General features: G+C 35.7%; 1 protein-coding gene across 1 annotated transcript in view; it reads left to right on the top strand.

Annotated features, from left to right (window-relative positions):
- LRBA (LPS responsive beige-like anchor protein) overlaps positions 1–23,138 on the top strand; it is a 372,144-nt gene that overhangs the window by 251,766 nt on the left and 97,240 nt on the right. Inside the window, exons 43-46 of the mRNA XM_059469874.1 lie at positions 687–802; positions 3,058–3,170; positions 17,534–17,674; positions 18,904–19,023. Coding sequence (XP_059325857.1) covers positions 687–802; positions 3,058–3,170; positions 17,534–17,674; positions 18,904–19,023 — 490 coding nt within the window. The remainder of the gene's footprint in view (positions 1–686; positions 803–3,057; positions 3,171–17,533; positions 17,675–18,903; positions 19,024–23,138) is intronic.

A 23,138-nucleotide genomic window follows, 5' to 3' on the forward strand; every position in this document is an offset into this window, starting at 1 on the left:
TCCCTAAGTGATGTGGGTTTGGTGTTTACAGATGTTTTTGTTATGAACAAAACTGTATTGGGAATTTTATGATAAACTCTTCTCTGTTTGATTTATCACTCCAAGGAATGACTTTACAGTCTTCTTTCACAAACATTAGGAAATCTGGCATCAAATTCTAAAAGTTTGAGTTATTTATGACTAACTCCCCAACACTGCCCAGAATTTAAACCTCAAGAGGATGGACTTCATAATGAAATTCTATCATCTTATCATTGTTTTCCTTTGTTCTTGAGGGATTTAAAAAACCACTCTTTAAAGATGACTTGATTCTTATGTGAAATTCTAAAAGTATTGTAATTTTATTATTTAATGATATTCCATCTCTAAATCTCCAGTAAAATATTTCTGTAATACATCAAGCCATCATAAAGCAGCTGAATTTGCACAGCTGTAAAGATTTCTGTTGGAAAGTTTTCAAATCTTGACATATCCAGCTGTCAGATGCATTAATTCTTTTTATTCTTACTAGATTATAAAACTTTAAAAATGAACTTCAAGTATCCAAGTGGCAGTTTGATCTCCAGAGAAATCTAGCCCAGACCTGGTAGAAGGAATATGTACTACTGCCACTAAAAATCAAGTATGGAAAAAAGGAAGCCCCACCAGTTTTCTCATTATTTTTTTCCAATTTTCTTTGTTTTCAGACGCATTTCTTTGGCTAGTCCTCGACAGATTTTCAAAGCTTCCAACATGACCCAGCGATGGCAGCACCGAGAGATTTCCAACTTTGAATACTTGATGTTTCTAAACACTATAGCAGGTATTGCTAATTATTGTTCATCCAAATGACTGTAATTACACAGAAAAGGAGTTAGCCATGGCACAGTCTCAGCAGCCATGGGGCACAATTATTTTGCTCTTGTAATGAATAGGTTTTAGTATGTATGAGTGTGTCCTGAAAAACTTCACAAAAATCTTCCTAAGTTTACTTCATTCATAATTATGTTTATGTAAGACTAGAGAGGTATTCATAGCACTGTACTGAGCAGCCCTTAAAATCAGAATATCATGACTGTTGTGGGGGGGACAGGAAGTATATAGACTGTTGACTATTTAGTAAAGCCTCAGAAATAGGAACTCCTATGTCTTCAGTATTCTAAGTTTTAATTCTCGTAAGTACTATCCTCCCTAAATATCATAGGTACAACAAGTTTTCTCCCTAAATATCATAGATGCTGAGATTTCTAGGAAATCTCAGCCAGTGAGCAGAATATTCCTGGAGCCAATAAGTACCACTGTTACAAGGTGCATATCTGCTCTCAAAAAAGAGTGCAGTGCTTGGATTGCCAGTGCTGCTGTTCTAGGACACCATTAATCCAAACTCGAGCCTAATTTTTATCCACTTATTTTTGTCCTAACCACTCATTCTGTAAACACTGAGCTATATTTGGTTTAACATATCTTACTCCATCAGCTTCTAACCAGCTGGGCTTCAGTTTACTAAGTGGAGGCTGACTGTTGGGTCTCATGACATCCCTTTTATTTTCCAACTTATTCTGTCCTCTGAGCAACTTAGAAAATTTCTCAATTTTTAGCTGTTTTCTGTGGTGAAAGGTCTGTTAATTCCCTTTCAGGCTTGGCGCTTGCTAACACCATTGATATAACAAATGCCTGTGCTTGCACTAATTGCATTTTATACAAATGGTCACTTTTGGTGCTTGCTGTAATCAGTCATCAAGTCAGAGGTGCCAGGATGCTGACGGATTTTTAAAAGTAGGGGTCGATCTGCTCGCCTCGTTCCTGCACAAGCTGAATGAGGCACATCATGTTTTCTATGGCTCCAATGAATGACCCTTTTCAGCTTTAATATATTATTGAAATTATAAATTGAATTCTTGTCTGCTTGGTGTTGGAGGTTAGAAGAACCAAAAAGATGATGTTATGGAAAGAGGGATAGTTGAGTTGTCCATGATAGGGAGTTAAAAGAAAGATGATTACCCCAGTGTCATGTAAGTGGCCTTAATCCTCAATAACAGGTAATGTACAATAAAGCCAAGTAATTAGGGAAAGACTGACTATATAATTTAAAAATTCTGCAAACCACGATGGAAAAATACTGAGAGGTGTAAGAAAACTGGAAGAAGAAAAATTGTGGTGGAGGTTTAGAAAATGTTTTCTGACAACCTTACAGATTGGGTTGTAAAATAGTATTCCTGGGAAAGTGGTTAGAACCTGGTTTTGGAGGATTTTAAGACCAGGCTGAACAAAATCTCAAGAACATGATGATTGAAGATGGTATGAATAAATAACCCTCTGCAACAATATAATAAAAAGAGACAGGATCCATGTAAAAACTGCATTTTAAATTTAGAAACTAGGCTTTGGGGTGTGTATGTGTGCATGGTATATGTTTAATCTAATTGAATATTTTGGTTTTATTGGAAGAAGTATATTATTTCCATCTTAGATACATGAAGATGTACACATGAACCTCTATCTAGACCAAATTTTCTGTCCTGGTAAATGTTGGCGTATCCATAGATGGACAATGGGCAAGGATGAATTCCTCTCAAAGTGAATTCTCTAGATGGAACAGTTATTAATTGAAAAATTCTTCAGTCTGAATTCCTGAGCTACTTCATTCTTCTTTCATATATTGTATTTAAAACATTATGTAAAAAGAATGCTTTAGTTTTTAGTATCAACAAAAATCATTGACCCTCCATTTTTGGAAGAGTGTTTCACCTTAAGGAAATGGAAGACAAGATGATGTAAACAAGGAAGGAGAATTGCATAGGAAATGAATGAATTTAACTGTCAATCTTAGTGTATGCAAAAGAGTTTACAATTAAAGGGAAATGGGCTGAAATGTTTTAGATTAAATACTAGCATATTGTCAACTTTTCCATTATCCTTTCAATAAAGTAAAATAGAATATTGAAATTATAACAGATCTGAAATAAACTGCTGTTCTTTCAAACAGCTCATAAAGTTATATTGCTGTATCTGTAGAGATTGGTATTTTAGTTAAATGTAGCTCTTTATTCACAGTGGAGTTTTTTTGTTGCTTGTCAGGTCGAACTTACAATGATTTGAACCAGTACCCTGTCTTCCCTTGGGTTATCACCAACTATGAGTCAGAGGAGTTGGACCTTACGCTTCCCAGCAACTTCAGGGATTTGTCAAAGGTATTTGTCATTAAATATACTTTTATATTTTTATCATAGTAGTTTGTAGTCTTATAAACATTTTCTGTGCTTAGTACTATGTTTAGTATTAATGTTTCCTGCATGACCTTTAAAAGTGTTTGATTTCTTCATGTGTGTACTGATAATAAGAATCAGATTGTGTAAAAATGAATTATTAATGTATTCTTATTGCATCTGATTGTATCAACCCAATAATTGTTGTTGGAAGGTGCTCCTAGTTGGAACAAAGACATTACATTTCATTTCAAATTTTAATGAAGTCAGAAACGCTGAAGCTGTTAAAGATTAAAAATTAGCCTTTTTCTGTTTATTTTTTTCTGATGAGAATTGTACTTTTTCTAGTAGCAAACCCTGTGGTACCATTATATTTTAGGTACTTTTAAATCACTGCCAATATTCCAATGAGTAGAAACTTCATTTTATCACTTCCTCTGTGCACCCCTTCAGGTATGCTGGAGTAATGCAGCTGTCCTTAGTAAGAAGGACATTGGCAGGTTTGAGCAATTTTTCCAAACAATTCCTTTCTGGTGGAGTGGCCTTGTGAGTTTTTGCAACAGTCCCCCCACCATCTGCAGATTTTATATATAGACTGTTTGTGGAATGTGATTATTCTCTTGCAATGCTTTCCCAGAAGGGACTATTTCATTTTACAAAGTAGAAGTATCTCTCATTTTGTCTACAAGGACTGGGTGCACTAATCAGCAAGCAGGATTTTTTTCTAAAAGGTAACTTTTATGGGAAATGGTTGGCATGTGGAGCAATATAGCTAATTAGTAGGAAAGGTAAGGAGAGTATTTTAATTATAGCTCTTTTTTAAAGTCTTTTATAAATTGATAATTTGCTACTAAAAAATCCCCATGGAAGTATGGAAGCTTTAAAAGTTTTTGCTTTCAGTTTGCAATTGAATAAACTAAACACTAGTCTGTGAAAAGGGTTTATTACTGATTTAGTTTTTTTAACCTTAAAAAAGGTACTGTATAATCAGCAAATATTGAGACAAATAAACACACACACATATATATTATGTATATATATTTGAATATGTGTGTGTATAGGTATATTTGAGGACTGTGAATGTTGAATGTGTATATGTACACATTTAAAGCTAAAGCAGAGATTCTGAGGTACTATTGTTGTAACTTTTCCTAATAGTGTTACTTAATGTGAAGAAGTCATTAACTCTTAAGGTTTCTTAGAATGTCTGGCTGACTTAGATCCACATTCATGGGTAAACCTCACATATTTTATACATTAACAAATCTTTAAAAGGTAAACATTTATTTATATCTATCACCAAGCTAGAATACTTTTGTGAATTGCACTTAAATTAACATTGAAAACTTAAAAGTAATGTCAGCCCTGCATAGCTTGAGTTACTACACAAATTAAGTGTACTAATCATTAATAAATTCATTGGTGATTACATGATTTCTGCAACCTCATTTTCCATTAACTTTTTTAAGTGATGCTTCTGCATAGATCCTATCATTGCTGAAATAGTTGAAGACAAGGAAAAGAATTCTCCAAGTGCTGTACTTGTGAGAGGTCTGTTTTAATTGTATTGTGATTTGTAAAGAGTCAATTCAATCAGCACTGTAGTCCTGGTCTTTCTTCCTCCTTGAAAGAGAACATATTTTCCTTATTTTAAGTTAGGTAATATGTGTTTTTGTTATTAACATTGATGGCTTATATTGATTTCTCTGTTCATGAAAGGTGTTTTTGAGGAGGATTGCTAAGTGTGCTTTCAGTTCTGAGGGAATCTTTCCATTGCTGGTGCTGAGGGAGGACATTACTCAGATCTCATCTCTATCTACATTCAACCTTCTCAAGTATTTGATGGAAAACTGGGAGCTTTAAACAGCACATAATTATTGCATATATATTTACACACATATATATATGTATGTGTATACACACACACACAATGAGAGCCTTTATGCCATACCTGTTTCAAATAAAGCAGTTCAAGTTTTGGTTACTATTTTGGCAGTTCTAACAGTATCAACTCCATGTAGCTTAAATGTTAAACTTCATGTCAGATGATGAATTTGTGACAAGTATCTGGAAGACCTTGCTAAGACTACTAGGAAAATTTGTGGATGTTATGTATGTTGTGATATTTTCATTGTAGCAGTGTTATCTTGGGGGTAATGGTTCCAAATATGTACTAATTATGTATTTTGGCATGTCTATGCTTTTGCACTGCTAAATGTTTTAAAATATTTAAAGATATTTCACTTAAATGTCTACATGGTTTTAACAGTCATTAATTTCCTTTCCTTATGATGCCCAGAAACTCATCACAGTTTAGTGCTTCCACTGTGTAAAGAAAAGGAAAACTTTGATTTTGATCTGGCAGAAAGGAAGTCAGGTCAATATATTTTTCTTTTTTTTTTTAGTGCCTAAGACAATGAAGAATTTACTTTTTAAAACTTATTTAGAAATCGCAAGTTGTGTCAAATCTAAGTAATACTTTTTTTCAATGTGTCAGCTAGGAGTCCACAGTTAGTACAGATTTAAATAACTACAGAGTGTAGGTTAAACCAACTCTTTATTTAAGCAGATTCTTCTGGCACTGTTTTGAACATCAGTCACACAATGATAAACCAAAGCAACTGGAATGGATTGTGGTTAGTATTGCTGTCAGCCTGACGAACGCTCCTGACAAATGCCAGGAGTGCACTGCCAGTCTGTTACCCTTCTTTGACTCAAGTGTTCATTCCTTAAGAGGTGACTGTGCTTTGGAATGAGTATTGCATATTATATTTATAGTGGTATATATTTTATTTATACAACAGGCACAGTTTCCCACCTGAAAGTGTGGCCTTTTCTGCATCACTTATGTTATTCATGAGCACATTCTTTTCCTTATTCAGTGGAAGCAATAAATTGCATTGTATTTCTGAACTTGGATAAGAAAAGAAAATAGAAGTAAAAATACATGGCAAATACTGAGCTGTGTAAGCATGATTTTATACTCTCAAAAATTTGTTACAAGATCTTGCTGTATGCAAGGAGCTGTTGATAATTTTCCTTTCATAAGGCACAACATTTGTGTAAGATCATAAACTGATGTTACTGGAAGAAGAAATTTATGCTACTCTTAAATCTTTTCTCTGCAGTATGGCTACATGTGTACATAATAATATTTTTATTAATATTTTTATGTATTCCATGCAGTATTTGCTAAATCATCATCAATTTTATAGAGGCTGTTATGCATGTAATAACTTATTTTCCAGTCAAGTGTACAAAAGCAACAAATAGCTCTCACCTTAGTGTAGTGAGGTGTTTAATTGGTATGTGGGAGCCACTAATATAAAACACACCTTGATGGAAGAGAAGTAGTAGATTTTTTTACTATGAAAAATTAAAGTAGTTTTGTTGTTCTGATGTCAGCTTTGCTGTTGGGTGTTCTTCAGCATGCCAACCTGAATTCTGTTGGAGGGTTCCCATTTCAGGAGCACAAAAGCACTGCTTATGAAAATTGTGCTTCATATTTTCCCTTGTGCAGAAGCAGATTTGAGATGGGCATTAAATTTGCTTAGTTATTTACCTCTTGGCAAAGAGACAGAAGCTAAAAAATGGTTTGATGTGAACCTATTAGAGTTTTGCAAATTTTTAAAAGAAATCTTTTTGTCTAGAGAGGCATTAAATCCTGTACAGATATGTTGTGACTCAAGTGCTTTCACATAGAAAATGTGAATTACCTTTTATTCAGTTAATGCTGAATACACTCAAAAGGAGTGCAGTTAAAACTGATGAACTCACCTGCACTCAGTGTCCTTCTAAGTATAAAGCATGTTCAAAAATTGGACATTAAGGGAGGATGAGAAGAACAGTGTGAGAAATAAAAAGAGTGGATGTAGCGGCAGTTACTTATTTTGATAGGCAATTACATCTGGAATTTAGGCACTAAAACTTTTGAGGCATGGCACTGCTGGGCTCAGCACCTGTCCTTCAGATAGGAAATTTGTTATCTGTATCTGTGACAAAAGGTACCCCTTAGTTAAAAAGTATTCCAAAGTCAGACAGGGTATCCTCAGAAGGAAGGTACAAATATTCTCCCTTTCAGGGTACCTCACATGAATCCCTGCTTAAAGCAGGATATTACAGGAAGTAAAATATTTCGAACTTTGTGTTAGAATCTGTGGTACTTACAAGAAGGCCCATTAAATTTTCTAGAATTTTGGATATCTCAAGAAACAGTGCTAGAGGTATTAATGCGAGCCTGAATGATACCTAGGATATATGTGATATCTGAAAAGGAGACACATATTTCGTTATTCATTTTTTAGTCCAGTATGGATTTTAGTATTTTTAGGATAAAGTATATTTCTCAGATCCTCTCCATTTTTAGATAACAAGTTTTCATGGGGGTTTTTTTGTGAAACACAAGTTGCTTCTTGGAGGAGAGGAATACTTCATTTTCTCTAAAATGTACGCTGACAGACCTAAACATTTGACATAATCACACTGGGAGAAACTTTTAGGAGAAGGGAAGCATGCAGACAGGAAGTACTCAGAGCAGAACCTTTCTTGTGTTGGCTCCATTTAGGAAACAATAAAAGAGCAAAATCTGGCTAGGAGAATGAAGACCCTCTTTTCCTGATCTGGTTTCATTGCATACACAGAGACCTGAAAAGGGAAGGTGGGAAGAGAATTGCAAAGACTGTCTTTGAAGGAAGCTGTGTAAGATTATTAAGTTCACATCCCATGTCAGTGCTAGAACTTTAGGACTATTATGGGATTTCTTTGTTCAGATTGGATAATCTGTTTTGTAATTAGAAACAGTATAAACTAAATTGCTGAGTAGTCTGTTATATTCCCTTGAAAGTTTTGACTTAATAAGATCATCTTTTCTCAGTTCTAAATGGGGAAAAGTGATTTTGTGAAACTCTGGAATGCCAGTGACGCTCAGACAGATGCCGTCATGGATGAGCGATAAAATGGGTTGATTATCCTTTCTGACAGCTGAGCCGCTGTGTCCTATCATTTCCAGAAGCACACTTGCCCAAATTGGGAGCCAAAGCTGCAAAGGGTCCCACGGGTCTGTGGCTGATGTGCCCCAGCCCTCCGTCCCTCTGTCCCCAGCCCGTGTCTGCAGCACCACGGCCAGGGACGCTCCCAGAGCGAGCCTGGCGCCTGGGGTTCAGCACCGCGGACAGGGACACCCGAGACACTTTCGGGGGAAACCGCGGGGACAGCTGCGGGCAGGACGGGTTTGTTGAAATGAAGGAGATGTTGGGTTGTTAAGGCCGACTTAGACATGGTCCTTAGAAACACTCAGCTGTTTGGATTTTAGTGTCAATTTCTTGTTTCACGTTAAGGACAGAGATTGATATTGCTGGCCGGGGGTCTATGTACAAATCACAAACGGGACAGGACTGTTGGGGAATGCACCTCGAGCTGTTTCTTTTCCAGCATCAGTCTCATTGCATGGTTATGACAGTGGGAAGATGCTAGTAGCTCACATCCTCAGTAGCAGATAAAGAACTTAATAACTTACATCAAAAGTTTTTTGACCAATCACACAAGGCAAAAACATACTGACAGTAGTTCTGTCCAACCACTATAGGCACACGTACCTTCGGTTAAAACAATGCTTGCTTATTTCGAATACAAGACCTGCTTGTAAGCCTTAAGATACAGTGCACAGAGCTCCATTATTAAGCTTAGAACTTCCTAACATCTGGCTAGATATACTTTTCTGTAGCTTAGGGAGTTATTCCAGACAAGCATTAATACACAAACCATTGTTCAATTTGTCCTTTCTTTTCTACTTCTTATATAATTTTTCTGCTGACAAACCTTATGGACTACCGCTTAGCTCCAATTGCAGTTCTGCTGTCTCTGAGGCCTGCCTTTTGCAGCCTTTCCAAAACCCTCTGATTTTAAGGATTCCCACAATTGAATTGATAGGTTGATTTGAGCTTCATGCAGCGTCTATCTCAGGACTTTTTTTCTAGCAAACATGTAATTTCCACAGTGGTCTGTTTCTCCACAACTCCTGTGGAGACCTGCTGAGGCTGGAACTTGACCCAAATCTATCTCTGAGATGATTTTTCAAAACATCCTTTCTGGAATCCTCCTCTGAGTGCAGATAGATTTTTAAAAACATACTCTGGTACTTTATGTTGCTCAGTGACAGTGTCATAACCATCCTTTTATAGCATCACCTTTGAGGGGTTTTTTTTGTATTTAGTTGGTTATTCTCTGGGTCATACCACCTCCTCTAAAGAATGTAACAAGTGGATGATAGAATGCTTCTCATTTCCATTCTTGCTTTTTCTTCCATGTTCTCCTCTCTTCCCACCACATGCTTGTTTTCTGAAGTTACAGGAAGCATACTATTTGTACTTCAGATGCATAGATCAGCTTCTAGGATCGCTTAGCTATCTTCAAGCAATATTTTTAAAATTTTAAAAATTTTTTTTAGGTATTTGGACAAAAGCCAAGTTCACAGGATCAAAAAGAATAATTTTAGTAATAACCATAATAATTTTAATCTTGCTTTGCCTCAAGGAGGAGTATTGTTTGTGATGTAAAAATTCCCAAAGATAAGAAAAATTGTAGCTCAAAAGTAACTGTGGATATTTAAAATGATATTCTAATTTTGGATCTGCTGGTATTGTCCATCTTGATCTTGTTTCAACTTTAGGTGTCCTGGACATATGTCATCTTCCAAGTGCAAATGAACTGAAGGAGGTTCATGACCTTTTAAATGGTCACAAGAAACCATGGGGCATAAGTCTGATTATAAAATCTACTAGAAATCAAAATAAAAAATAAAGTAATTTCACATGTGTCTTGGGCCATAGACATTCTAAATGTGTGTTTTCTGTCTTCCTGATGTAAAGTGAAGGTTATTCTCTTGATACAGTCTCTCTTCCTTTTTATAATCATACATTTGAACTCAGCAGATTATGGGTGCTCCAGTACACATCTGTGTAACTCAGATTTCTGAAAAAGCACGATGGTGGCCAAGTTAAAAATTGCACTCATATGGGAAATGAATATGGGATTTTTCTCACCTAACTGGAGCTGTCTAAAGCTGAGTTGGTCAGACCCCTAGGAGCAGGAGACCTCTTGGGGTCAAACAACAATCCAGGCTTAAAAATAGTGGTCAGAAAATGAGAAAATAATAATCATTGTTTAAGGAGGAGTTTAGGGTGGTTCTCAGGCTGTGGACTTGGAGGCACACGTCAACTGATCTTTCTAAAATTCAAACATCAACAGATAAAAATGTAGATAAAATGAGGGAAATCAATTTAAAAAAATACTAAGAAAAGATGGTATGATCCTAAAGGTTTGGGGTGAATAGTTTAACAAGATTAATTGAAATAATTTAGATATAATATCCAACCAGTCACTTGAAGCTGCCTCAGAGTCATAACACAAGGTTCATTTCCAAAGTTGGGTGGTCACTGACATTCCAAAAGTTTGTTTGGAACTTTATACTGTTCAGCATAGATGCTAATCTGAAAAAGAGTGTCAAATGGGAGCTGATAAAACTTTCTGGCAGTGCTCCTCTGTAGATAGAATTGAAGGTGATGGCTGACTAATCAGGAGATCTTATGAAACAGGGTATAAGGTGATGGATGAGTTCACCTTAGGAGAAAAGCAATGCATGTGTGAAACAAGATACATTGATGGGCTCTTAGCTGACTATTTTTATTCAGGATTGATATAATCTGATTGGAATAGTTTTATGAAACAGTACAGATTACAATAAAAAGCTCCTTATACATTCCCAAGTAACCCTTTCTAGCCTTCTGCTGCTCCTTTTCTCAGGCTTGGTGCTTACATGTGATAGAGAATAATGTTTATTTTGTGTGCCCTGAGAGAAATCTGCAGCAAATGTGACTTTGTGTCAGCTTTTGGCTTGAGGTCCTGTGCTCTTAGTACAAACAAAAAGGATTATGTTTTTAGTTCTGATTGTCTTACATGGATCTGGTGCTAGGTACAATGGCAGCTGTTTCCTGTGGCTTGTATGATGTGTTGGCTGGGAACATGGTCTGTAAAAGGAAAGCAAACAGACAATGTTTTCATCTTCTGCTATGACTCAAGTGCATGTGACTTCTCACTTAATCTTACTTCTCAAAATCCATGGAAGTATTGTTTGCTTGTTTTTTAAGCAAGGGAATAACAGTGCAGGGTTTTCCTTCTCTTGACAGGTTAAGTAATGGAGAGTGCATGCAAATGTTATCTTTTAACTGGCAGTGTTATTTTCTAAGTCCATACCCTCCTCACTGCCTGCAAGCAGCTGGATTTCCCTCATGACTCCCAGGGAAATCCCGTTTCCTTTCTCCCTGACTTCTTGGAAGTGTACAACACATAACAGCTGCCTTCAGTTTGGCTTCCCAGCAGTATTAAGGTGTAATACCTCAGGTGCAAAGTGTGTGACACATTCAGTTGTGCTGATTGTGATTAAACCTTACTGTGCTTTATTAGTGTGTCCTTAATTAGTTTGCAGTTCAGCAGTGCAGTGTTTTGCAATCTGCTGCAGGTGGTTGTAACAGCATTTGGTACTATTGTTGGTAATGTGAAGGCATGGAGATTTTTCTTTTAAATTCCAATTCCTCCAAGTTTTTAGGTGACCTGAGGCATGTCCTGTCACTGACCTATTGCTAAAACATCACTAATATTGCATAATAGGGATTTTTCTTTTTCATTTTTATGCTTAACATTAGCTTATGACCCATGTTTTTTAACTGTGAACTTTGGGAACCTTCTGTCTTTTGCACTACTAAGTATTATTGATATTGACATGTTCAGATATTCTAGTTATTATACCATCTTTAGATCAGTTTTTCCTGACTGTTCCTGATGTCTCAAAGGAATATGTGTGCTCTGAAAAACATCTGAAATATAAACCATATGTACAAATACTTTTGGTTTGCATGCACATTTTTGCTTATGTTCCAGCCCTTATCGAATTCTCAGTTATGAGAATAGAAATTGGAGTATTTTAAAAATTTTTAAAGCAGAATGTGATGATGTATTTATATCAAAATAGGTGAAGTGCACTCACTAATATTCATAATTATTGCAGTTTTAACATTGTGTATACAAGTTCAACTAGAGAATTTCTTCTTGAACTAAAGCATTCAACTAGAGAATTCCTTATTTAACTAAGAAAGTACATGAAATTCAAGTAGCTGCTCATGTTCTTAAGTGACTAAATTATGAGTCATAATTAATAATAAAAAATAGCATAACAGTTCAGAATTATTGTGTATTATTTAAATGCTTACTGGGGGAGAATAAAAAAGTTCAGTCAAATTCTATCCCATTGGCTTCAGGTAAATTTCGATTTATCTAAATTCATATATCCCCCTCCTAGCCCAGTATTTGGTGTAGGTTTTGGGGAGCATCTGCTGTGAAACCAGTGGTTTTTTGTGAATGAATTGGTAAGGACTGTTTTTCTCCTTGATAAATGGAGATAAATGGATTTTTTAAATCTTACACCTCAAGGGCACTTTGGTTGATCAATGAGGGCAGCTCAAACAGTTCAGCTGATAATTGTGTTTGTTGTTTTCTTTGGGATATGGTTCTTTAATTAATTTGAGTTAGATATGCATTAAAGGTAAGATGCCTTCTAATAAGATGGGACCTAATTTTTAAGAAAACCATAGGCAGTTGTCTGAGAGGAAGAATGGTGAGGCCTTGCAGTGAGTGAGACTAGGCTGAGAGGGGGGAATAGCATTTTTTGGCTGTTCTCAAACCCAAAAATGACAGATGAGAGAGTAATGATCTACACTATATGAGTTTATTCCCAGATATTTCCCAGCTGACCTAAGTGAATAAAGTTTGGGTTTAGTTAAACCCTTGCATCTTGTCTTTGTATCTCTGTTGGGGAAAAAGAAATTTTACTCAGTGATCAGACTGTCCTACTGACAATAATGCAAGTATTGGCTAGTTCAGTCAGTTTTGTGTTGGTGACACACAGAGTAACTAAGCAAAGTTTGAGTGCAGCAGAGCTTCCAACAGTTGGCATATTTGTGGAGGAAACAAACAATGAAGCACTGAACACATTTCAGTTTCCTCAGTGTTAGAGTACACTGAGAAGTGGGCAAGCAGAGAAATCTTAGGGGTGGAAGAAATCCCTTACAATGGAAGACCTGAAGAGCTCCACTTGTTATATTTATTAAAAAGCCTAGTTACAGTCTGTGAGTATCTTTAAATTCAGAATATACTGGGCAAATAGAGACTTTGTGATATATCAGAGAGAAGCTTAGTTAGATCTCTTTGATAACACATCAGTAAACTCATAACCAAACTGAAATACATATAGTTTTTAGAATGAGGGTAAGAGCTATCAGAAGAAAAAGCTTCCAAGAAAAATAGCAGATTGTCCACATGCTCAGGAGTCAGATGCCTTTCTGGAAAGCAGCTTGGCCAAATACAGCTTGTGCTGCAATCAAGTATGAGTAGTTGGACTCGAAATCATACAATGCAAAGGCATTTAACCTTTTGTCACACAAGCTCAAGGCTAGATGAGAGGACCTAAGGATCCCCTTGTTCCTTTAGGCCTAATATGAAAAATATCAGTAATGAAAACCAGATAGTCATCTTGGAAATAAGATGTATGGGAAACAAACATCATACTTGGCAAGGATGCTACCAAAATGGTTCAGTAACAAAAAAATTATATTCACAGGAATACAAATACCTGGTTATATGTGGGTAAGAAAACAGTGTAAGAAATCACAAAGAAAAACACTTTTTCCTTTTTTCCCCCCTCTTTTTTCTTTTTTAAATTTATTTTTTAATTCCTTTTCTTTTTTCATAATGAAGCTGTGAAATATTTGGAGCAACACTATTTAAAATATGAAAGCACATTAGATAGGAGTAAAAAGCACCTCTTATCTTCTTAGATGTAGGATTATAAATAGTCATATTGTAATTCTTTCTTTAGAAGACTTCAATATGTTTATTTAAAATCATCAACAGTTTTCCAAAATGGGTGGCAGAGTCCAGGAGAGGTTCTGCCTTCTGTAGAGGAGCAGTGAACATTCTGCTTTCTTCTGTCGGGTGCAGTGGGGCCTCTTCTGGAAACAGAGGCAAGATGGGCCAGTGTTCCAATATCTGGCACAGAGCAAAAGTAAGAACTAACAAATAAAACTGTACACCACAGTGTCTGGACATATTTGACAGAGTAGATGATGAGAGTCAGTGTGTTTTCTTAGTTATTTTTCAACAAACCATTTTTCTTTGTTATGTTTCAAAGGAAGCAAGCAAGCTTGGTCCAAAGACTGAGATTTACTATATTCAGTTCTTGGTAAAAATGTGAAATTATTTATTTTGAGGTATTTGTATATTTGAGAGTACTTGAAAAAACAATATCAAATTAGTTGTTTTGTTTTGTTAAGAATGGCTTTTAACTTTCATAACTGTAGCACATGTTACAACAACCACTTTGGGCCAAGAAACAGGTGCCTTGGGAAAAGTGAAACCAAAAACTACCTTACCCCAATTCTTGCCCCAGTTTGGATCTTCTTTTCAAATGGACTCTGACTTGAAAGCCATACACATAATTCATTTTTCAATATGATTTGAAAACTTTGCAGCCGTCCGTGATTTCATTCTTCATTTTTACTCCTATAATCTCCTCCATTGTTTTTGCTCATTGCAATTTTTGACTATCTACTTTTCATTTTTCCCTCTCCATCTAAATAAACATTTTTTATTGGTGAACTAATATCTGATTTTCCTCTGGGAAAAGAGGTGCTGCAAATAAAATATGTTCTGGAATTTCAGGATATGAAAGCTTTTCAGCTCATTCTTCCTTAGAAGCTATAGTGAAACTGAGTTGAGCAGTGTAAATTTGTGGTCTCACAGCTACATCTAACACAGCTTAGTTCAGAGTTCCTCTTTTCCCCTTGGCATTTACCCACAAGGGAGGGAATACAGTGTGTAATCATGATCCCCTGTTAATTTTGTGATATGAAATAAGTGAGAAATTTCAATTAATTTCTTTTTTTTTTTCTTTTTTATTCTGTAGTTAACTGTGCCCAGTGCAGTGTAACACAGTAGAATCACCTCATCCTTAGAAGCAGTTGTCAGAAAAATATGGGCCTGCCTGGTAGAATGTATTAGCCCAATACATTGTCTCCATTTTATTATGAAGCTGCTGGGGAAGCTGTGATATACAGCACTGTCATTACAGATCTATTGTTAGAAGGGCTCTACAGTCTTCTGTGCACTGCCATTAATTTATAGCAGTAAACAATATGTAGCCCTCCAACTGCAGCAAAGCAGAATCTTTTAATGAGGTGGATGTTATTACCACAATAAATCAGTGCATTCGTGTAATGTATAATTCAATGTGTGTATTCCCACTGTAACTTCTCTGAGTAAGCTGATAGTGTATCATTGTCAGTGCACAGCTCCACAGTTTTTTGGTTTTTTTTTTTCCCCTAAGCTTTTTTCATTTGGGGACTTTTTTTATTTGCTTGCAAATAAATGTGACATGTCTTGATAGTTGTCCTGTTGCAGGCTTCAGAAACCAACTGTAACAATAACAGCTAAAATCAATACTGTGGATTCTGGCTGTATAGATCTCTGCATGATACCTTTTTTTTTATTTTTTTGAAAGGAGAATGGAATCAATTCTAATTGGGTTTAGTTTTATATTCAAGGAATGTAATTCTATAACTATTGATTTGGGCTATACTCATTTGGAGAGTAATGATAGAGGCAGATAAAGAGAATACATAAAATGTTACAGAACCATACAGCACAACACTGTTCCTATTTTTAATTTGTATAATTTGTCTACAAATGACCTCTTTTTTCTTTTCTCCCTCAAGCATATCTGAGCCTTTAGGGAAGATCAGTTCAAATGGAGATTCCAAAATGGCTCTTGTAACAAAGAGACTTCTTGGAGTCAGTTTCATACTTCTCTAGAATAAATTTGCTAAATCAGATAAAAATCCTTTTATACTGGAACATCTTGTTTTAAAGGGTTATATTTCAAATTAGTGAACTGCAAAAATAGTAATTAACCTAAGATGTTTTCCTTTATCCTACTGCAAAGTGAAAGCTGCTCTAAGTAAAAAATGTAAGATTAGATTTAGGTCATTCAAAGATCTAATCTGTCCTTCCTAGAAGAGAAAATACTTTGAAGCTTGTATGCCAAATTTCACGTGAGCTACAGGGAAGAATTATTATTTGAATAATCATAATCTCAATAGCATAGAGAGAGTTTTTCACTTGAACTCTGCTTGAATTAAAGATGAGGTTAGTGATACTTTTGTTCAAGGACTTTTAGTTTTTCCTCACCTTGTAGCGTATTCTTAAGTATATTTATTCTTGAAGAAGAGAGAGAAGGTAGTATTGTTTCATGTTTATTCTTTGCTTATATTTGAATGCAGCCATTGTCCATAGAGTTGAACATAATTTACATTAATAACATACAGTGTGCTGTATCTGTATACAAAATTGTATTACATGCATATTTTGCATATATATCTAAAGATATTTTAGAACTCTTACAGCATTTTACATGTGGAATTGCTAAATTCACTTTTGGGTTTCTCAGTGATTTGTACTCATGTTTTTTCAAGTAATTTATACAAAAGTCTGCTGAGGAAAGACACAGCTATAGATAGCAAAATATTATATTTCCTACTTTTAAATAAATCCCTGGGTGTTTATATTCTAGGTAAGCACTGAACAAAGAATAATAGTGTTGGTTAAAGTGTGATAGACATTTCTAGTAATACATATGTTGTTTCTTTTATATCAATGTTTTATATAGGAATTCTGATCTTTCATTTGTCTATTTCTAAAGTTAAAATTATATGAATTAAGTAAAACTTTGCTCGAGGTGGAAAATAGAAAGCATAGAAACAAGAATAGTAATATCAAAATTCCAAGTCCACTGTTAATATTCTGCTACCCCATCAATCACTACTTTTTTTCTCCAAAAAGATGTCAGAAAAAATGTTTCTCAGTGTTGCTTGCTATTTGCTTAATAGTGTATCCAACATGCACACATATCCACAGGCACCCAAGTTAAACAAGACTTTGTCCCAGACATTCCACTGTGAATTGGATGGAGTCAGTGACTTGAATCAGCAGTAAATGGAGCCTGCAGTAATGCAGAGGAGATTTTTCCAAGCAGCCATGTGTGTGTGCATGGAATCCTGGTTCCAAGTACACAGATCTCCTCAGGTGCTTACAGGAACCAACATCTGCTTTTGCAAAGCACCAAACCTAGTCTTCTCCACACATGCTAATAATTCTGGTTACCAAAAAGAGCAAGGGGAGTATGATGTGAGAGCATTCACATTGATCTTATATGCTTAATGAGGTTATTTTTACCCATCTCACAGCCCATTGGAGCTTTGAACCCAAAGAGAGCAGCGTTCTTTGCCGAGAGATACGAATCATGGGAAGACGATCAGGTCCCAAAATTTCACTACGGCACTCATTATTCAACAGCAAGTTTTGCACTCACCTGGTTGTTAAGGATTGTAAGTATAAATTTAAAAAATTCTTTTCCTTTAAATGATAATTAAAGCAACAAAAATCTAAACTAAAGCTGAAGGATATATGAGAGTACTGAAATTTTCTGGTAATTGCAATCAGTAGCATAGGAGAAATGTGCTCCGAAGTTCAAGCAGAAGTTTCAGTTTTTCTGGTACAGCCTTTTCAAATCAGTAAAGCTTTTTTTCCTTAAAAATTGCTTTTTAGTGTACATATTTCTTTAAACATGGTTAACTTACCTTGCTTGCATATTTTCTGACTGGACAAAGTAGCAAGCATTTGTGGTTCTTAATTAATATATTTAGTTTTCCCCTCCTAATGACTGAGAGTTGATTTCTGATGATCATGACGTTCTGTGATGTAAATAATTAATTTTTAAAAATCTGCTACAGTTTATATGGAAGTAACTTTGAGCTACTACATATTGATCATGTATTGGTTAAACAATGCATTTTTCAATAAAATTGAAAGGTGATTTATCTCCTAGGAAGTAATTTCTTTGGGAAAGCATTAGCAGCACATCATTAATTAAAGCTTGTTAGAATGTACAAGCATACATAAATCCTTGAAGTAATTTACAGTGCTTAGCTAATTTCAAGCAATTATCCACTAATATGTGCTTAAGTGTTCTTTAACTAAGAGGAGGCTTTTAAATCCTCCAAACATTTTTCTAAATCATAAATTATATATGAAACAATAACAGTCCTGAAGCTCTCAGTATTGGGTGCTACCTTTTAGATTAACAGATCGCCTTGAACCAAGTAAAGCACATTGTTTTTTAGATTAACAGATCACCTTGAGCAAAGTAAAACACGTTGTTTTTGTTACATGCTAGTTTAATAAATATCTAAGGCACCTGAGCTTGTTCATGTTGTTGAGAGCAATTTGTGTCACAACTGACACAAACTGTAGTTTCTACTTCAGCCTTTGAGTATTTTCTTTTGGTTTTATTTGCTTTTCTTTATCTGAGTATATGTATGCGTGGAATAAGATTAAAAAGCATTTTATTGAACAAACAAAGATCAATTTGTTTTCTCATTCTTAAATAATAGAATTAACCCTTTGCTATTAATCGTGTGTCTGCCAGAAAAATAGCATCATTCATAACCAGAACCCAAAAGAATAATAAAGTTCTTGTTTTACCCTGAAATTTCTGAAGACATGCATTGTTTTTGGTTTTTTTTTTGTTTTAATTAATCTTTTTATATGTCTTTAGGAGCCCTTCACAACACTTTTCCTAAATCTGCAAGGTGGGAAGTTTGATCATGCAGACAGGACTTTTTCATCTATTTCAAGAGCATGGCGCAACAGTCAGCGTGACACTTCTGACATCAAGGTAAAACATTTCCTGAAAGGTGTTAATGTATTTTATTCTGCCTCTGCCTTTATTGCAGCTGGGAGTGTAGGATGGAAAGAAAACTGGAGGCATCCCACTTTTTGGAAAAAGATGCAAGGGAGATGAAATGTGGTTTTACTTTTGTGAGAATATTTCAGTGAATTCTTCTATAAAAATATAGCAAACATTTTTAGCACTGAGACTGAAATATTTTGAACTGGGGAGGAAAACAAAGAAGACAGAGATGCTGGGAGTGATGGGAAGGATCAGATCTAAGAAGGTAGATTAATATCAGAGTTGGATTTTTTTAATGGAAGGAGGATGGAAAAGTGTAATTTGGAGAAAATCAGAGTCTAGCTCAAGGATGTCATGCAACAAGCCAGAGACCTAAGTGACACAAAATCATTCACTCATATTTATGGTGAGCAGACACTTTAGGAAAGGGTTGGTTTGCAAATTACTGGAATGCAAAAATTACCAACTGACAGTGTTGAAAAAGGGATGTCTTTCTTGCATCTGTGAGAATCAAAAGCAATCAGTGACTAGTGGAATTCCACTCAGAAAAAGATATAATGTCTGTATGAAATTGGGAAAGAAGAGTTTAGAAATTACAAACATGCTAGATATTTTTCAAATTTAATTGGTCATTATGGGCCTAATTTCCTTGTAACCCGCAAGATTGGCAGATGGAATTTCAGAGTGCATTTTCTGGGTTTTTTTGAGAAATGGAGAAGGAGAAAGATATCAGTAGTGGACAAATCAAGTATTTAATATGGAAAAAAAAAAAGGAGCCAAGAAATTATGAGGTGAGTTTAACTACAATTCACTGAAAAATACTTAGGCAAATGATCAGACTGTGTTTAAGTGCCAGGAAGATAGCTTGGAGACAAGCAAATGAAACACATGTTTGTCCAGAGGAGATTATGTCAAAACAATCACAGTTTCTGATGAGAAAAGGTAACAGACCTTATGCATAGAGATGAAGCAGATGATGATCTTAGTTTTTTACATTGTCTTATGAGTGAGCTGGGATTACCCTGTCTAAAAGAATCCACTGTATTTGGAGAATAGCTACCAGCAGTTCGTTATTAAAATTGAAAGATGTACTGAGCAGAATTCTTCTCGATAATAACAGTTTAGGCCTCAATTTCCATTGCTATTAGACTGGGAGGTACTGGAAGTGTAGTGAAATGGGTGGTGCTTCTTGCATAAGGGAAAAATTATTTTAGAAAAGTGTTAGGTGAAGTTTATTAGGGAAAAGTAATAATTGTAATTTTCGTACAGATTCTCATACAGTTATAACACAAGGAACAATCTACTGTGGGGAAAAACAAAAAAAAATATTTAGGGTTGTAGTACATCACCAGTGCATGTGAATGAGCAGTATTGTGCTATAACAATAGTGAGTAACATTTCATGGAAGATACATCAACAGAAAATAATGTAACTTTCAAAATGTATGACAAAAATCTTCACTTTTGCCCAGCTGGAATACACCCATAGCTGTAGGCTGATTGGAGAGAATCCACACTGGAACAATGATAATAATGCAAGATCTTGAAAATAAAATGCAGGGAAAGAGTGAGTAGCTATGCTTATTTTTCCTCTAAAGCAGAGCAGATTGAGGAGGAGCTTGTGTCCTTCTATTACATGGATATTACTGTGAGAAAAAAAGGAAAAAATCTCGGCTGCCCATGCTGGATGGGATAGAAATTTATGGTCTTAAATATCAGGGAGACTTTGGTTAGAAAGTAGCCTTTCTTACAGAAAAATAAAAGCTGAATGTTTGTCAGAAATAAAAGCTTAATGAACGTTTCCCTGGCAATCAGTGTAGGGAGGGGTTTTCAGAAATGCTTAGGTAACTTGTGGAAATGATATATGTGCAAGCTGGTACTGCCTTTAGAGGCATCCCTACTGTAAAGGACAATCTCCTGGAGTTGCTTACAGCTTCCTGAGACTGAATTGCTGTGAATTGCATGATGCTGCTGTGAAGCATCCAAGTGAGTACTAAGAGTACTTACAGGAGTCTATTAGTGAGATTGGATGAGCAACCAGGAAGGGGGATGAGATTGAGATTTCCATAGGATATGTTTAAAGAATTAGAAAGGAAAATGTTTAAATGTTTCCATCTTCACTGGAAGTACCTGTATTCCCCATATTTCAGTACAGCTGTGAAAGACAAGTTTCCTGCTGCTTGGTGCTCTACCTTGCAAGTGTTTGTGAAATACATGGCTAAATGCAGAATACATGTTTTACATGCAGAATTGCAACATTTTACCTTTCTATTGCTTGAATGTATTTAGTTTATTATTATTGCGTGGAAGAGCCTGAACAAAGTGGAACACACTGATTGTGGTGTTGTAGTTATCAGCAAGTAGGGGCATCAAAAGAAAAAGAAAGGTTTGTTACTCTTCCAACTGAAAAAATTATGACACTTAAAACCACTGAGCTGATTACAAGAAATTATTTCTCCTTGCTTTTTGTGTGGAAAGAATGAATGCAGTTACTGATGCTGCTGTCCAAAGGTTGTTAATCTTAGCTGGAAGCACTCTATGTTACAGGAGGACTAACAGGGGCTGGCTTTGGGAAGAGCTCTTGCTGGCTGGGATCACTTCAGCAGAGAAAGCTGAAGCATATGTGTGCTCACAACCAATCTGTGTCAATGTCCTGGGAAAACCTCAGATCAATGATCAAAGAATGAAACCAGTGCTCCTCTGTAGAATAACCTTTGTTTGAACTTCACAAATTTTGATTTCAAGAGGCGATATGTGGCATAAAATTCAATTTCCTAGTTCTCCCTATCCATTTATTTGAGCAATGCAAATTAAAAATCTTTTGGAAGTTTACTAGTGTTTCACTACCACTCTGGCATTATTTACTAATTAGCTCAGGACTGGTGACTTTAAATGATTAACTGAGTGTTTTTAAGTTAAATTTTCTGCACTAAAGAATACTGAATGTATTTCAATTCTGTGAGAGTACCACTTGGGACTTTTAAAGAAATATGACCTAACTAACTCTTAAATTACTTCTTAATTTACATTATTGGTGCAAACAGTCCTGGTTAGTTTTGTTAATACCACAGAGAAAGCAAACCTGGATAGCCTGGCAGTATTTGCCTGCACTTGTTCAGAAGCACTTGTTCCTTCTTGTTTGGCACCTAACTTGTTGCAATAAGTCTGTTTCTCATTATATTTGCAGCAGCATAATTGTAACCCATGTTGTAATTTGCACTTTGCATGTGTTTTCCCTTTTTCCACTGTAGTTTGCTGATTGTTTTCAGGTTTTTTTGTTGTTGTTGTTGTTTTTAGTACCATATATACAGATTTTAAGATCATCTGAAATCCTCTTGCTGTCCTCCAAACAGCTGTGTAGCCTTCTCAGTGTCATCTGGAATTTCACTTCTGCACCTTCAGTGCCAGGCCATTAATGAGATTATTGACTGGAATTAAGAGCAGGGCAGACTCCATTACCACGTCCTCCCAGTCTGACAGTGAACTATTGATAACTGCTCTTGGAATATGGATTTCCAGCTTGGCTACTCCCACGTTATTGGAACCCATTCTCATCTCCATTCTCTACTTTGCTTGTAGGGATGTCGTGGGAGACTGGGGCAGTCTCAGAGGTCTTTCTCAAAAGTAAAGCAACACCTTGCCACTTTTTCTTTCATCATCCACTACTGCAGCTTCCTTTTGAAAAGAAAATTAGATTGGTTTAATTCAATTGAATTTTTTTCACAATTTTTCACCAAGCTACAGTCACTAGTATAGAGCAAGGTACTGTTCTTCATGTCTTTTCCTCTGCTGCTTTGTGTTTGTTTCTTTTTCATGTGCGTTGAGTTGCATTTGGTGAATTTGATTAGTTTTGTTCAAAAAGAGATGCTAGGAGACCATAATATTAAAGAGAACATTAGTAAACTCCAATTACACTATTCTAGGTTGTTCCACCATGAAATGGACACTAATTTGTGAAATCCTGTGATATCACACACACATGTGGCAGCTATTGTAAGGCTGGGGGAATGGTACTGAATATCTGAATTTGTATCTCATACAGGTGTGTTTGGCAAATTGTGATACTCATAGTGTGAAACAGCTGAATTTTAGGTACAGAAA

The sequence above is a fragment of the Ammospiza nelsoni genome, chromosome 4 (assembly GCF_027579445.1).
Source record: "Ammospiza nelsoni isolate bAmmNel1 chromosome 4, bAmmNel1.pri, whole genome shotgun sequence".
NCBI classification, from domain to species: domain Eukaryota; kingdom Metazoa; phylum Chordata; class Aves; order Passeriformes; family Passerellidae; genus Ammospiza; species Ammospiza nelsoni.